Consider the following 17,811-nt stretch of genomic DNA (forward strand, 5'->3'; position numbering starts at 1 on the left):
TGGTAAAGATGTTAATTTTCATAGTTATAAAGGTGCAAGCTATAGTGATCCAGGCAGAAACAGTATAAACGTAAAAAGTAGACTAGCCTTAGATAGCCAAGCAACACATTCTCAAGGTTGAGTGGAAAAAAAGATTGATTGTAATGCAGTACATGCATTTCAAGTCACATCCCAAGTTGTATGTTAGGACCGTATTCTCAGACATGTATGGGCTCGAAGAACGTTTCATCAGTCTATCTTTCCGAGAATATTGCTATCAAAATGAACAACTTAAGAAATGGAGAAGTTATGATATAAAATGATTGGTGATGAGTAATGAAACCATTTAAGTGTAGAGTAAGATCCAAATAGTCGTTCGTATCTTTATAAAATAACATAAATTGTAAAAAAAAAAATTACTTAAAATTAAAAACAATAATAATTTTGGTCTAAAATATGTCATCAGAAATTGGCATGGGGACTTCCCTGGTGGTGCATTGGTTAAGAATCCTCCTGCCAATGCAGGGGACACGTGTTCAAGCCCTGGTCCAGGAAGATCCCACATGCCATGGAGCAACTAAGCCCACGTGCCACAACTACTGAGCCTGCGCTCTAGAGCCCGCAAGCCACAGCTACTGAAGCCTGTGCGCCTGGAGCCTGTGCTTCACAACAAAAGAAGTCACACCTGCACACCGCAACAAAGTGTAGCCCCTGCTCGCCACAACTAGAGAAGGCCCACGCGCAGCAACAAAGACCCCACGCAGCCTAAAATAAATAAATAAATTTTTTTTTAAGTGGCATGTAAGCCAAGGTGTAAGGGCTTTTAAATTTATACAGAAGAAATCAGGGGATTCACATTTCTTTTAACACTGAAGATACCCATTAGTAGAATAAAAGTAGGAGGATGATTATCTTCTAAACCATTGGGGTGAGGAAGATGTTTGGGATAAAATCCCATATAGAACAAAAGGAAATGGCAAGGTTGCCCCAAAAGAACAGAAAACATAAAATAACATGACAACAATTTTTGTTAAGTTCAGATCAGTTTAACACATTTATTGAATGTTCACTAATTGCCAAGCATGATTTTAGGCACCAGTGATAGTGAAGAGGAGAAAAACCACAAGGAAATTAAACATATATATATATATATATATATATATATATATACTATGTCTATTAACAGCAAGTGCTGTGGAGAAAAGTAACAGAAAAGGGAAATAGAAGTGCTCTTTTTGGGGAATGAGGAGCCGTGCAACTTTCCATAAGGTAGTTATAGAAGCTCTCATTGAATAGGTGATATTTGAACAGACACCTAAAGGAGGTGAAGGAGCAAACTGTTCCTTGGATTGAGGGCATTCCGGAGAGAAGGAACAGCAACTGCAAAAGGCTTCTCAGGTCCATGCCTATGTAGTTTGTTTTGTTTGAGAAGTATAAAGGATGCTTTAGGATTGGAAGTAGAGGATGGGGAGAAGTATGTGGTAGTTTGGGGGTAGAGAGTGCATGGAATGTGTGGTGTAAACGCTTAAGTATTAGCTTTTTCTCTGAGTGTGATGAAAGGTTTTGAGTTTAGGAATGGCAAGATCAATCTGGTTCTATGTTTAAAATGGAGTGAGGGTGGGTGAAAAGGCAAAGACAGAAGCAGAGACCATTATGAGTCTCTTACGGTAATTAAAGGAAAAGATTGGACCAGAGTGATAGCAGTTAGACATCAGAAATATTATAGCACTGTTCGTTTTTTGTGTTTTTTTTACACCCCCTCCCCCCCAATAATAAGACTATAATTCCTCATTAAATATGACAGCCAGAATCCCGGCTTCTGTTCACAAAAATGCCGTGTATTTAGCCTATGCTAGGCACCAGACCGCGGACGCTCAGTACTGGCAAAAAAGGAAATGCCCTGCCCTCATGGCCCTGCCATTTTTTTTTTTTTTTTTACATCTTTATTGGAGTATAATTGCTTTACAACGGTGTGTTAGTTTCTGCTTTATAACAAAGTGAATCAGTTATACATATACATATGTCCCCATATCTCTTCCCTCTTGCATCTCCCACCCTCCCTATCCCACCCCTCCAGGCGGTCACAAAGCTCCGAGCTGATCTCCCTGTATAGCACTATTTGAAATAATGTTTTTGAAAGGTAGTGATAAGAAAATGTAGATAAGTGATAAAAGGCAGGATGTAAAATTACACTGTATGATCACAAATTGAAGAATTTCTATCTATAAATAGAAAACGGTGATTAACATTTATACTTTAGGGTAGGAATATTTTAGATTTATGTACGTGTGTGTTTCTTATGCTTTTGTGTATTTTCTAAATGATTTTTTATAATTGGGGAAGAAACTAAATTTTTCAAAATATTTTTCTTTCATAGAACAAAGAGGTGAAGAAAAAGATATCAGATTCAAAGAAAACATCTGCATCTACTTTAAAGTAAGTAATTCCATCATCTCCTATGTGAGAATGACTATGCATATGAATTAAAATTTTTAAATTTTACAATGACATTTTTAATGTATTTTATCATCCTGACTCCAGTTTAAATGGGGCATCATTCAAACTGAATTATTTTAAACTTTTTTAGATTTAAGCTTTGCACCTTTAGAAGTTAGAATTTTATTCTTTGCTAAATTTTTTTCTCCTTTTAATAGAAAAGATACAGATGCTTCCAAGGCTGTTGAAACTGTGACTTCAGCTTCTGCTAGTAAGTTGTTACTTTCAGTACTCCTCCAAATGAGTATGTTTTGTCAGATGACTAGAAACTTCTTGTAAGATGATGCTAGGAAAACATTATTCATTGTGCTTTAGGAGAAGGGGGAACCACACTGGCTCCTGTATTAAGCTAATGGTTAATGTTAAGTGTTTAATTATGAAATCTCTTGTGGAATAAATATAAGGACTCAATGAGATAATGTATGCAAAGTACCTATCATAGTTCCATAGTTAATAGCTATTTAGGTTAATTTTGCAGTGTCTGTCTCCATTCCCTCCCAGTAAACTGGTAAGACAAAACATAAAGGTATGTTAAGATTGCTTGTGTGGTCCCCTTTGATTTTGAAAGTCTGCTAAGAACCAAAAAGTAAACAAAAAAGACTAAACAGAAATAGATGATATTACACTCATGTGTTATTTCTTTACAGACAGGCAAATACTTCAGGTCTTTATTATGAATCTAGCTAAATGAATTTTGCATACAATTTTAAACCCAGTTTATTTATTTTTTTCTCAGTCCATTTAGGATTGGAAATGTCGAGAGAAAAAAGTTATTGCCAAAACATACACTCTTGAATCTAGTAAACAGTGTGATAGTGAAGGACAAGACATAAACAATATATTAGGAAACTTAAATTGTGTTTTGTATGTTATCTTTTTGAAAGGTAGGTAGTTTATGGATTTATATTCAGAATAGATAAAAGAGTTTTTGGTATTAGAACTAATATTCAAGTGACTGGAAAATTGGATTGTGTAGAATATCTCAATTTTCCATAATGTTTAGTTGGATAGTGTCCTGAAGTTATTGGAAGTTAGTGGAGGTGACTATGAGTGGCTTCTGGAAGGCAATAAATTTTTACTAAAGTTTTAAATGTGAACGTGTAAACGGATAATATTTAGAGGCAGAAGATTACTTCAGTTAGGCAGATGACATAAAAAAGGTAACAGAAAGGCCTTGAAGATTAGTGCTGGGGTGTTTTTTAATTTGACCCCATTAACAGCATTTCTCAAAATGTGTTGCGTGAAAGCCTTATTCATAGAACATGTTTTGGATCAGGTGAAGGTTAGGATATGTATTATACCTTTTTTTTTCCTTTAAAAAATAATCCACAAACCCATTCACTTTATGAAATCCTGCAGGAAAGAAACCTATTTAACTTTGTTTAACCCACTGTTTCCAAAGCTTGGATAAGTGCACCCCATTTTTTCTGTGTAAGACCTAGTAATAATTGGTACAAACTCTGGGAAATTTCCTTAGAGAATAAAGAACCACTAGTTGTTTAGGATTCTCATGTAGATTGGATACATGGAGTGATTGAAAAATCCTATTGAGAAAACATTTGGGATTCACTTTCAGGTAATTAGGACCTGATATTAAAAGTTTAATTAAAATGATCTGGGATGCTAAAATCTGAATTTTTATTATACAGAATTTTTTAGTGGATAATATATAAAAATTAAAAAAATAATTTAAAAATTTCAATGTTTCAGGCCGGATGGAGTTTTCTAAACGAATGTGGTAATGTTGATTATAATAAAATTTAGCTATGGTGATTTCTTTGAACTGGGGGAGAACATTGCTAAATATCAGGTATCAAGGAATATCTATGGGAGATATCATTTAGTCAATCACATGGCATTGAAAGTGGGATACTTAGGAAAATTTTTTGTTAAGTTTAAGGTTTGAATTTTGGGAATGGCCCTAACATAATAAAAGTAATGCGTAGGGGGAGAAGTGCTTCAAGTTAAGTACTTCCTCCCTTCTAATATAAATGTAGAAAGAAAGAGAGGAGCCCAAGGCTGAGAAAGTGTCAGGTGAGAAAGATAAGATAGCTTTTTGAGATCAGCAATGTCAGATTGAAGAGGGATAGGAAATCAGGGTAGTTTTAAGGAGAACTTTGGGGGCTTCCCTGGGGGCTTCCCTGGTGGCGCAGTGGCTGGGGATCTGCTTGCCAGTGCGGGGGACACGGGTTCGAGCCCTGGTGCAGGAGGATCCCACATGCCACGGAGCAGCTAGGCCCGTGCGCCACGGCTGCTGAGCCTGCACTCTGGGGCCCGCGAGCCACAGCTGCTGAAGCCCGTGTGCCGTGGCAGCTGAGGCCCGTGTGCCTGGAGCCTGTGCTCTGCAGCGGGAGAGGCCACCGCGGTAAGGGGCCTGTGCCCCGCAGCGGGGAGTGGCCCCCGCTCATTGCAACTAGAGAGGGCCCGCGTGCACCAGCGAAGACCCAATGCAGCCAAAAATTAAATAAATGAATAAATAAATAAATTTACTTTTAAAAAACAAAGAGAACTTTGGTTATAAGCACAAATCTAAAAGGATGTAGGAAAGTACAGGGAGGGAGCAAAAGCCTAATTTTATCAGAAAGGGAAACTTTAGAACTTTTACCCAGTGTTAATTACTTACTTAGCACTCGGCTATATGCCCATAATTAGATGCGTTTTATAAAGTGGTTAGGATACATCAGAGAGTTATTTCTAAGTAGTTTATAGTTTAACTTGTGCCAGAAGACAGAAAACAAGGGAAAGAAACTTGCCATGGTTACACTATTTATAGTAGGCAATTTGTTATTTCACTTAATATTTCAGACCACCGTATGAGTATAGTTCATACTGTTCTCCTTTGATAGATGAGGAAACAGATTCAGAGAGGTTAAATGACTTACTCAAGGTCACATGGAAGAGTTAGTATTCAAACCCAAAACTGTATGCTTCCCAGGCTTTTCACCTATACTAAAGTACCTCTCTGAGAATGAAAACTTGTTCTATATCTCCTTTGATTGCTCTTCTTTTATCTTACCTTCATTGTTTCCCTAAATGTCTGTTCCTCTTCTCATGTCCTACTTTTCTTGCTGGTTGATTTCTTTCCTTTCCATATCTTTAAGGACCAGTGACATCTCCCATACATACATAAACCTCTTCTGCCCCCTCAAGTTTATGCCTCATTTTCTTATATTATCTAACAACACCACTAGTTATCCAGTGTAGGAATCTATTAGTAATCCTTTACCCTGTCTTGTCTTCTTTTTTGTCCCATCCAGTTCAAACTTAAATAAGATCCTTCCTCTTCTCATCCAATAGGTGGCTGATTCAAATTAGTTCTCTCTTGAATATACCTCGAATTATCTCACCTTTACTCCATCACAGCTGTAAATGTTTTAGTTTAGACTCACATTTGAATTTTTGAAGATAGCCTCCCGACTGGCGATTTTTATTCTACTCTGCTCCGGTATTAACACTCTTGCCCTGAGGTCACTTTAAAGCAGATCTGATCATTCCACTCCTAGTGACCCACAGGGGAAAACCCAAATTCTTCATAACGACCCCTTCCCCTTTGGCCCAGATGACTTTTTCAATCTCTTGTCACGCAACTGTATATTATGTTTAAGCTACTCAGAATGGTTTATTTTCCAGCTGTGCTATTTCATTTCTCGGGTCTTTATGCTATCCATTTGTGTGGAATCATTGTCTAAATTCCAGTTAACTTCACTTAGTAAGCGCTTATGAAGTAGCTATTTAGTAGGTGCCAGGCCTCGTGCAGGGTATTGAAAATACAAAGTCAATTAAGACTCCTTTTGGAGGGTCGAGGTGGGGCAAATTCTAATTTATCTTTCAAGGCCCATCTCAGATGAAGTTTCTTTGTGATACCTTCCCTGACTCCTAGGCAGTTAAATGCTCCCAACTCCCTCCTAGAAATACTGTATTGTGTACGTTAAATTACTTGGTATTAATAGGTTGTTAATAAGTCTGTCTCTTTCACTTGGCTGGGTAAGGGAATATTTGTAGTTTTATTTTTCTGTACCCTAATATCTAATGTGGTGTAAGGGTTAATGAATAAATATTTGCTGGAGGAAGAGTATAGGGATACTCAAATCACATTTGTATTAGTGTCATAACTGAACCCATGGAAGGCAACTAGAGATTATCATACTAAGTGAAGTAAGTCAGAAAGAGAAAAATAAATACCATATGATATCATTTATGTGGAGTCAAAAATATGACACAAATGAACCTATTTATTAAACAGAATCACAACATAGAGAATATGTGGTTGCCAAGGGGGAGGGGGGCAGGAGAGGGATGGATTGGGAGTTTGGGATTAGCAGATGCAAACTGGTATACATAGAATGGATAAACAACAAGGTCCTACTGTATGGCACAGGAAACTGTATTCAGTATCCTGTGATAAACTATAATGGAAAAGAATATGAAAAAGAATATATATTTGTATAACTGAGTCACTTTGCTATATAGCGGTAATTAACACAACATTGTAAATCAGCTATACTTCAATAAAAAAAAATAACTGAACCCTTGGAAAAACACATAGTGAACCAAAATTTTCTGATTCGTCATTCTTGAATTAATGATTTTTTTCTTCTCTAAGATTTTATTGGTTTCCTTTTTCTTTTTTGCGATACGTGGGCCTCTCACTGTTGTGGCCTTTCCCGTTGCAGAGCACAGGCTCTGGACGCGCAGGCTCAGCGGCCATGGCTCACAGGCCCAGCCGCTCCGTGGCATGTGGAATCTTCCCGGACCGGGACACGAACCCGTGTCCCCTGCATCGGCAGGCGGACTCTTTTTTTTTTTTTAAGTGCATGTCTCTTTATCTTTTCAATTCCCAGATGAAAATGACTTTTTTTGTTTAAGTCAGTTATTTCCCCAGTAAAAGCACTCTGCCCAAATAGTTCCCACATGTGAGTTCCAGCAAACCTTAAAGGAAGTAATAACTCTAGTTCTGATTTCAACTATTCCATAGCATGCAGAGGAAAGGAAAACATTCTTTAAAAGGGAGTATGGAGGGGGAGGGGAAACAGGAAGGGAAAAACAGGCTAATACCAACATCGAATGCTGACAAAGACACTGCACACTTAGCACAATGGCTAAAATAAGAAAATAGTAATACCAAATGCTATTGAAGATGTGGAGAAACTTGAACATTGCTGGTGGGAATGTAAAATAGTATGGCCATTCTCGAAAAAAGTATTGTAGTTTTTTAGCAAAACTAAACATGTGCTCACCATAAGACCCAGCAGTTACACTCTTGGGCATTTATTTCAGGCAAGTGAATTACATTTCACACAAAACCTGTTCACACAAAACCAGTACACAAATATTTATAGCCTCTATTAATAGCCAAAAGCAGGGAGCAACCCTAATGTCCTTCAGTAGGTGAATGGCTGACTAAATAAACCGTGTTATGTCTGTAGCATGGAATACCTACCACTTAGCAATTAAAAGGAATGAATTATTGATACATGCAACAACTTGGATGGATTACAGAGCAATTGTGCTGATTTTTAAAACTCAATCTAAAAAAATTATGTATTGTAAGCTTCTATTTACATAACATTCCTGAAATGATAAAATTAAAGAGATAGAGAACAGATTAGTGGTTGTCAGGGATTCTAGGGGAGGGAGGAGATGGCTCTTTCTATAATGGGTAGTAGGAAAGATACTTGTGGTGGAACTCCTTTGTTTTGACTGATGATCACCATAATCTACACATATATGATAGAATTTCATAGAACTAAATATACGTTACGCGCATGCAATCTGGGGAAATTGGAATGTTTGTAAATTACATCAATGTCAGTTTCCTGTTTATGATATAATACTTAGTTATGCAAAATATTACCATTAGAGGAAAGTCCGTGAAGGGTATATGGGATCTCTCCCTATTATTTCTTACAACTCCATGTGAATATACAGTAATCTCAAAATTAAAAGTTAGAGAAATGTTTTAAAATGCTGATAAAGCTATCATACTAAATTGGAATTATAGAACAGTTTCACTTCTGAATATTTGATGTAAAGTTTTTAAGTAAAATTTTAGTGTCTGGAAGTATATTAAATGAATAACATAGTATGCCCAAGAGGGGGACGAGGGTCATGTCAGAAGTATAAAGATGGTTCAAAATTAGGAAATCTGTCAATTCCATTTACTATATTAAATAGAGGGAGATAAATGCTGAGAAACTCTTAAAGTAGGTGACTACTTCCTTAATATGATAGTGTGTTTGTGTATACATACTTTATTTATTTATATGCATAACAAATACGCATATATCAAGTCAAAAGCCAGCATATGCTTAAGAGTTAAACAGTAGAAGCATTCCCATTAAAGTTGGGACCAAAACAAGGGATACTCAACATCACTTCTATGAGTTAAAATAAATATTGTTCTAAAACTAATAGCCATTAGCTGGTGCACTACAAGTCAAGAGGCATAAAAATTGGAACGTATGATAAAACATTATTGTTTGCAAATATATACGTATGATGGAAAACCCAATAGAATCTATTGAAATGCTATTAAATAATTAGCCATCTTAATTCTCTAAATTACTATAAAGTTTTAATTGCTTTATTACATAAAAAAGAACCATTCATACTAATATACTAATAAAATATTAATATACTAATAAAATATTCCATTTATAATAAAAAGTAGAAGCTATGAAAACTTTTAAATACTAAGAGGCATAAAATAAGACTTAAATGAGAAAACAGCTCATTTTTAGATAGAAAGCCTTTCACCATTATAATATGCCTTTTTTTCTTATATTAAAAGATAAATATTAGGAACCTAATACCAGTAAAGATTTTTTGAATTTATATAAGCTGATAATAAAGTTTATACATAGAATAGACAAGAAAATTCTGCAAAGGAAGAGTAATTAGGACAGAACAGCACTAACAGATATTAAAATATATTACAAAGTTAAAAGATTCATATAGTTTCATATAATTGCATAAATAGACAAAAGATCAGTAGGACAGAATAGATTCCATGAATACTCCCCCAAGCATATGGAATATCAGTAAATCATTATGGTAATATTTCAGATTAGCAGGGAAAAGATTAATTATTCATTAAATTGACTAGCCTCTTTGTAAAGTATATAGTTTATAGTATCAAAATAAATTACAAGGGACTTCCCTGGTGGCGCGGTGGTTAAGAATCTGCCTGCCACTGCAGGGGACACGAGTTCGAGCCCTGCTCCGGGAAGATCCCACATTGCAGTGGAGCAACTAAGCCCGTGCGCCACAACTGCTGAGCCTGCGCTCTGCAGCCCGCATGCCACAACTACTGAAGCCCACACGCTTAGAGCCTGTGCTCCGCAACAAGAGAAGCCACCGTAATGAGAAGCCTACGCACCTCAACGAAGAGCAGCCCCCGCTCGCCACGACTAGAGAAAGCCTGCGCACAGCAACGAAGACCCAGCGCAGCCAAATAAATAAACAAATAAATTACAGCTGGATCAGAGATTTAACATGATACATAGACAGTAGTTAAAAGTATTGAAAGAAAATGTGGAGGGTTTTTTGGTTTGTTTTTAATTTCAGAATGAGAAAGTCCTCCCCTATCAGGAAGACATTGATTACACGAAAATATTTTTGTATAAGTATTTCTCATAACTTTTTAAAAGGTTGTTACCTATATGATACAAATTAATTTTAATGTATAAAGAACTCTAATAAGAAAATCCTCAAAACCCAAAAGATAAATTGGCAGATATTAAGAATAGACAGATCACAAAGAAATAGAGATAAATTTACACATATGAAAATTGACACAGCTTTACTTAAAATTTAAGAAACAAAGATTAAATCATACTAGTTTCTAGCTCAGATTGGAGTGATTAATAACTTCTTTTACATACTGTGTTTGTGTGGAAATGGGAAGCCCCACTCTTGTATACTATTGATGAATATTAATTGGTACAACCTTTCTGGAGGACAGTTTCATGTTTGTTAAAATTTAAATCTATCCCTTTGTCTCAGCAAGTCCATGGCTAAGAATTTGCCTATAGTTATAGTTCCATGGGCATACAAAGATGAGTGTAAGGATGTTTCTTGCAGTGTTTTTACCAAAATTATGCTAAGTTAGCTCTTTCCTAAATCTAAGTGATGTTTTTTGTAATGTGATACTGATATATTTTTCTTGTTATTTTAGCCAAACCTGGACAAACCAAGACATCTGCAGCCAAAGTAAATAAATCTTCAGGTATGTTTTCTATATTAGGATCCTAAACATGTTAACTTTAAATTATTTAAGCAGTCTTTATCAGTAGTTTTGGATCTCATGTGACACAGTGTGTGCTGAGTATATACCAATCTGTGAAATTTATAGTCATCTAGAAGTTTTGAGAAAGCAAGTTTAGTAGATAATGCTCTTTCCTTGCAGTGATTATCAAAATAAAATAATTTAACTGGCAAACTGTTTCTCATGATGAATATTGGCGATATTTCCGTCTTTCTCTTTTATTGAGGTCTTCTCTGTTTACTTTCTTTTATAAACAAACTTACAGCAAATTATGTTCTCTTTGCATTTTTATGGGCTATAGTGGATTTTAAAGTAATTATTAATTTTTTTCTCCTTCCTCTAGCATTATCCCCATTTCTGTTTTTCCTCCCATTTCTGCGAAATGCCGGTTAATTCAGAGTCATCTTTTTAAGAGGATAGAGATCAATGTATTACATTGTCTTTATAATGGTAGGAAGGAAAGGAGGCGGTCTTGAACCACTGTTGGTGGCAGATCCATAATTATCATATAGTAGTTTCTTAGAAGCAGTAATCTGAGGGAGTCAGGTGTGGCTAGAAAACATGTTTTGAAGATGCACTTAGTTAGCAAACAGTTTGATATTACTTTAATAGTAAGTTTATAGGAGTCATTGGTGGAAATCTGGGGGAGTGGGTGCTAAAACCAGTAGCTTCCCCCTTGAGTGTTGGAAATTAATTCTAGATATTTTTTCCTTAAGTTCTGGTACCCAACTAGAAGTAGTAAAGTGAATCGACTTGTGGTAGTAACACAGGATAGTGAAAGAAACACCTTAAGAGCTCATGGGGCTAAGGTTACTGCAGTGTGACAAAACTTGGGAATTACTAAGAAATGACTGGTTGAGTGACAATCTATAAAGATTGGTTTTTCTCTTTATGAGCAGTAATTAAGGTCTGTCTTTGGATATAAAGTGTGGATTTGTAAACTATTCTGATTAAATTTAGCAGATGTCGGTAATTCTTTTTGTTTAATAACTTCAAAAGCATGGTCATATTCTCACAGAAGGTCCTGTTAGGTAGTTAAGGCAGTTACCACCCTGGTTTATAAATGGGGAAACGTGCACAGAAATCAGTAAATTCCCCCAGCCTTCACACCTTGACTTGGAATTCAACTTGAATTCACTGACTTGTGATCCTGGGCTTTTTCCTTATACTACCTTGCTCATTGGGCATCCTAATTTTCAGAGCTAAACCTCCTGTTGCTCTCTGAATGCAGAGGTTTTTGACTCTGGTAATCTTTTTAGTGACACTTAGATGATCACAGTCTTTATAAACAGCATCATTTTGGAATATAAGCAACAGTAATATACATATGTAGAAAGAAGGCTCAGACAGTTTAAATAATCCTGTTCAGATAGGGCCCATTAGGAATGAGTCAAAATAGTCTTTATGTGGCCTGACAATGATGTAGGTATTCTTAAGTGCTTTTTAATCAACTGGGAGCCAAGGAAGCATGAGCTGGGAGGTCCTCAATATAACTGCTTTTGGAGCCATTAAAGGCATCATGGGATTGTGTTTATATCCTTGAGGTTAGTAATTTTGCTTCTAATTACTAAGTTGATACACACATTTAGAGATCTGTGTAACTTGCCTGAACGCTGTTTTTAAGCACCCCAAAGGGGAGGTGAATTCTTATTTCAATGATATTTTTCTTCCTAAAGAAATTATCATTTCTAATTCAGCAAATGACCTGTGTCCCTAAAGATGATAGCATTTTGTTTTGAATAAAATATAGTTTGTTGCTCTTATATTCTTTGTGAGGTTCTTTGGGAATTGTTGATACTAGTTAAATAAATCAGTTTTGACTAAGCTTTTGTGATTTAGGGAAATCAGCGGGTTCTGTAAAATCTGTGGTAACAGTAGCTGCTAAAGGTAATAAAGCTTCAATCAAAACAGGTAAGACTGTTGGAAAAGAGGTTATATTAAGTTTATTCTTAATTCTGCGTTAAAGAATGTAATAAATATGATATCAAAAGCAAGTTTTAATTTGTAGTATGTAATAACATCTTGAAAAGTTTAGTAAATAATTCTTTGATATTTAGAACCTGACACACATATGACTTGTGTTTTTTGATGCTTTGGTCTTTGACAGTATCTGCCATTGCGGTTACATTTTTGTTTAGGAAACATTTCTGACAGCCATATAATCATAGGTTGCTCTGCCACTTTCCCCCCATTTAATCATTTTTACTGATTTTTTTAGAGCTGTCACTTCATATTACCTTCCCCAGCTTGTAAAATTCCTCTGATACTTGTTACTTTAAAGATTTTCTTTCCATGTTACAAGGATGTATCCTCCATAAAGAAATGGAACACTAAATTGTAACATGTTGAAAATAACATGATCCGTTTATTAATATATTTTTCCAATTGACTAATGTAATTTTAAAGAATCTTTGTGGAAGTTATAAAATAATGATTTTTATGTATGTGATTATGGTGTACTTTTGCCACATGAGGATTTCATAATTTGTGAATCATTAATAGCCCTCAACAAAAGTTGTATCTCAGTTTAAATTTGCTTTTAATCTTATTGGTAAACAGATACTGAAAATAAATGGCAATAAATATGTGGAAAAGAGCTGCTTTTATAATGAAGTTGAACTACTTATTTACTAATATATTAGTATGAAACATGCTAAATGACTGAATAGACTCTTAGAATAATGGTTCAACTCTACTTTTAAAAGCAAAATCTAGTGGAAAGAAGTCTCTAGAAGTCAAAAAGGCTGGAATTGTCAAATACAAAGACGCCAATAAACCTGTGATTGTACCAGGTAAGCCTGAAATGCTGTCATGCAGTGCTTTCTTTTCATTAAATCCTATTGGTATACACTCTAGGTATATTTTGAAATAAAATTTTTTGCTTAAAAATCTTCAAAAGGATTATTTGGTGTTTCAAAGGAAAACTTGTATTAGCTTTGTCTTAAATCAGGTCAGCCTAAGGAGACTTGAAGTAACAAAATAAACTAGCTTAAGTTCCTCTTTAGATTCATTAGTTTAATTATATTAGTGTATTTTTCTAGACTATTAAAGCAGACTATTTCATGCAGAAAACTCTGAAATAAAGACGAGTGTGGAAGTCAAAGCCACTGAAAATGGTGCTAAAGAAACTATTTCAGGTAGGTTAATAGAAATTTTATTTTGTTCTTTTATGTTTAAAGATAGAAAATTAAATTTTAGAAAAATAATTTTGTGTCATATATATATATATGTGTGTGTGTATATATATATATACACATATATATTTCAATACCAGAGTCATACCTAAGTGAAATTAGGAGTATTATGATTCACATCTTCACCTTGTCTCTTGATTAGTCTGAAATTTTGCTCTCAGAAAGAATAAAGCTGAATGTATTATTGAAAAGCCAGTGTTACTTATGTAGCTATATCCTACTTAAATTCTCTAGTCTTTTGCCCACTGTATACATTTTCATGTAGCTACTATTTAATCCATTGTGGAATAAAGTGGGATCTTGATAAATAAAGTATATCTGCATGAATTCTTATTTTATTTTGTATCTTAAGAAGCTGCTTTGGAGGCCACAGAAAATGAACCAGTTAACAAGGTCAGCTTTTATATTTTACTTATTTTTATAAAGCTTAAGAAATTTTGACACTATGTATTTTTCTTACTATAAACGTAGGTAAAAAATACACAGATTTGGTATGGTGAAAAATCCTGGTCATTGGAGACTTCTAAAATATAGTTTGAGTTAAAAAAAATCTTGAGTTACAAAAATTTAGGTGCAGATTATCAATAAATGTACATGTTATTGAGGATTACTTTTCACTGAGAAGAAAATGTTAGGCCAGTTGGGTTTTTGAATAGATAACAGGTTGTCAAATTAGAACCAATGGAATTTTGTGAAATTTCTTTTTCCTTAGAAGCGGATTGGAGATATGTTAGTATTTAGAATACCATTTATTTTTTGTGTTTTTAGAGGAGCAAGTGGAGTTTGCAGTTCTATTTGAAGGGCATAAAGTTCGCTTTATTGTTTTCATGTGCTTATATCTGTTATTATGAATATATTAAGATTTCATTAATTTAGACTTTACTGGTTAAGATCTTGAGATCCTTCAGGTGCTCAGGGTAAGTTTATTTTAGACTGGTTGCTCCATTCTTCAAGTAGTAACTAAGTAAGTAGTATGTGTTAACTTACTGTTTTGTTTTAAGAAGAATATTGTAAAACACCAGTAGAGTATCTTAGATTTACTTACTGCACTTTAGAAAGAATCTTTTTTTTATACATATATAAACTTATTCATCTTATTTATTATTTTATTTTTGGCTACGTTGGGTCTTCGTTGTTGCACGCGGGCTTTCTCTAGCTGTGGCGAGCGGGGGCTACTCTTTGTCGCAATGCACAGGCTTCTCATTGCGGTGGCTTCTCTTGTTGCAGAGCTACGGGCTCTAGGCACACAGGCTTCAGTAGTTGTGGCACACAACCTTAGTAGTTGTGGCGCACAGGCTTAGTAGTTGTGGCACACGGGCTTAGTTGCTCTGCGGCACGTGGGATCTTCCTGGACCAGGGCTCAAACCCGTGTACCCTGCATTGGCAGGCGGATTCTTAACCATTGTGCCACCAGTGAAGCCCAGGAATCATTTTTGAACACAATTTACTTGCTAGTTAAAAATCATTCTCAACTAGCTTATGAAAATTATAATTTCCCACCTTCCCCCACCAAAAGAAAAGTCGCAAGTTGCCACATTTATGCCTTTGGGGATTTCGCCAACATCCACTAAAGGAAAAGTTGGCATTTATGAGAGTGATCTTGAAGAATAAAATAGATCTGAGAAAAGAGAAGGCAGAAATGAAAGTATTTACTTTGTAGTGGGGATTGGGTTATGGGGTAAGGATCCTAAGAGACTAGGTAAGCTTTTTTATATTGCCAACAAGGGATTATTTTACTCAGTAAGATAAAAGAATATGGACCAATTTGGAGCATGGGGATCTTAGCATCACAAGGCACCGGAATGGCAACAGTACATGAAAGGAAGGAGCTGTAGTCAGAGACAGGCAAACCTGTGTTTTTAAATTTATTTTTAAGCAGTGGTTGCAGAAGAGAACTGAAGACCTTGACTAGATGACAGATGGTATGACTGAATTATTCTGTGTACTTGAAGAGTGGAAAAGTGCATTTTGTTTTGTTTTTAATTTGTGGTTTAGACCAGCCTTCTGAATTAATCAGATTTAGTATTAAATATAATTTAAATACTAACATAACATATGATCTGCAGTGTAAATTTAAGTAAATATAACAGCAGTTAAGTTTTAATGTCAATTCTTAAATTGGTTTTGAAGGAAACAGAAGAAATGTGTGTGGTACTTATTTCTGATTTGCCTAATAAAGGATATTCTATTGAAGAAGTTTACAACCTAGTAAAACCATTTGGTGGTTTAAAGGATATTTTGATTTTATCATCTCATAAAAAGGTAAGAGTTGAAAATAGTTGTGAATTCATGTTGTCCGCAAGCACATTTTGAAAAACATTAACTTCACAAAACTAGGACGAAAGGGTTTGAGCAGCACCTCAGAATAAGCTGTCTCAAGTTAAGGCATTTTTAAAATATAAAACACAGATAATCCTTTATTTTAAAAATACATTATTCTAATCAGATGTAGTTTTACTTTGGGAAGGATGGATTTCCCCATTGAAGTTTTGCTCAAACGTTTAGTTTAACAGAAAATACTTTACGTCTGTAATATGTTAATACAAAGTTTTTTAAACAACTTATAAAATTTTGTTGAGCACTCTTTACTAATATTTCTGTTTGTTTTTTTTACCCGTTATACTCAAATGGGAAATAACCATTTTCAGACTCAGACTAGTGAAGTCATCAGTATTTAGAACGACCTAGATTTATCTGTATGTCTTCAGTTTTCTATAATGAGTATATATTGCTTTTGTAATTTAAAAACAAAACAAAATATTGTTAATAATGAACAACTTTTGGAAGGTATTTTATAGGAGGTGAATTTCAGGGAAGTTTAAATAATGGAAACAACACCGTTAGAGTGGTGGGGAGTAGTGTTCTTACTATAGGAAGGAGTGGAGTTAATGATCACTAGAGATTTTTGAGAGTCAAGCAAGTGTGCTTAAGAAAACAAAGTAGGAGGGGAGAGTAAGTGTAAGTAGTCATATGCAGTTTTACCTTATGTTAAAAGTAGATTATTTGAATGGTTGCACAACTCTATAAATGTATTAAAACCCATTAAATTGTACACTTAAACAGGTGAATTTTATGATATGTAAACTGTATTTCAATAAAGCTGTTTTCTAAAAAGCACATTATTTGTAATGTTTAGAGATGGACAAGAATAAGAATACATTTTTTAATGTAAGAATTTTATGTGATGATACATTAAAATAGGGGGAAATTGTGGGAACCTGGGAGTGAATAATTCAAATTCATACTTTGCATCATATACCAAAGTGGATGTGTATGTAGATAAATATAGAGTCCAAATACAGAAAATCTAGATTATTTGTGCCCAGTTTTGATTAGAGTTGAGTAGAATTATTTGGAGATTTAATTTAATTATTTGGAGATTTAATATTTTTCTAGATGTTATATGGAAAAATATCAGATTCAGTCATATAAACATTTTAAACATTTGTGAAACTAAAATTAACATAAAGCAAAATGGAAATTAAAAATTTAAAATATTTATGTAAAATGAGAAACATGGTTCATATAAACATGCTATAAAATATTAAAAGTTTAATAAATAAATTGGCAAATGACATAAAGAGAATTTATTTTTAAAAATTACAACTATAAATAAAAATATGGACTATTTCCACCTCATTAACTATCAGACATATGGAAGAATGTTCAATCTCTTTACTTACCCAGGTATGAAAATTAAAACCAAAACGTATGGAGTTACAATTTGACACTTATGAAAACAACAAAATAAAAAATAACTTGGTAACCATTACATGTTTCTTTGATTCTTTCATTCCTCATATTTCTCATATTTTGTCAATCATTAAATTTATTTACTCAGTAAATGTTCATTAAATGTTTGCTACATGCTAGATA

At 34.5% G+C, this 17,811-nt stretch overlaps 1 protein-coding gene across 7 annotated transcripts in view; it reads left to right on the forward strand.

Annotated features, from left to right (window-relative positions):
* The window catches only part of ZNF638 (zinc finger protein 638), an 81,539-nt gene that overhangs the window by 41,941 nt on the left and 21,787 nt on the right, over positions 1 to 17,811 (forward strand). For 5 of the 7 annotated variants that reach the window (XM_082852019.1, XM_082852023.1, XM_082852021.1 and 2 more), the window contains 8 exons: positions 2,357 to 2,415; positions 2,634 to 2,686; positions 10,652 to 10,702; positions 12,581 to 12,652; positions 13,447 to 13,533; positions 13,810 to 13,878; positions 14,288 to 14,328; positions 16,066 to 16,197. In XM_082852019.1, the coding sequence (XP_082708145.1) occupies positions 2,357 to 2,415; positions 2,634 to 2,686; positions 10,652 to 10,702; positions 12,581 to 12,652; positions 13,447 to 13,533; positions 13,810 to 13,878; positions 14,288 to 14,328; positions 16,066 to 16,197 (564 nt within the window). The remainder of the gene's footprint in view (positions 1 to 2,356; positions 2,416 to 2,633; positions 2,687 to 10,651; positions 10,703 to 12,580; positions 12,653 to 13,446; positions 13,534 to 13,809; positions 13,879 to 14,287; positions 14,329 to 16,065; positions 16,198 to 17,811) is intronic. The other 2 variants (XM_082852020.1, XM_082852022.1) reach the window with 2 other exon arrangements.

Source organism: Leucopleurus acutus (genome assembly GCF_964270905.1).
Source record: "Leucopleurus acutus genome assembly, chromosome: 12".
NCBI classification, from domain to species: Eukaryota; Metazoa; Chordata; class Mammalia; order Artiodactyla; family Delphinidae; genus Leucopleurus; species Leucopleurus acutus.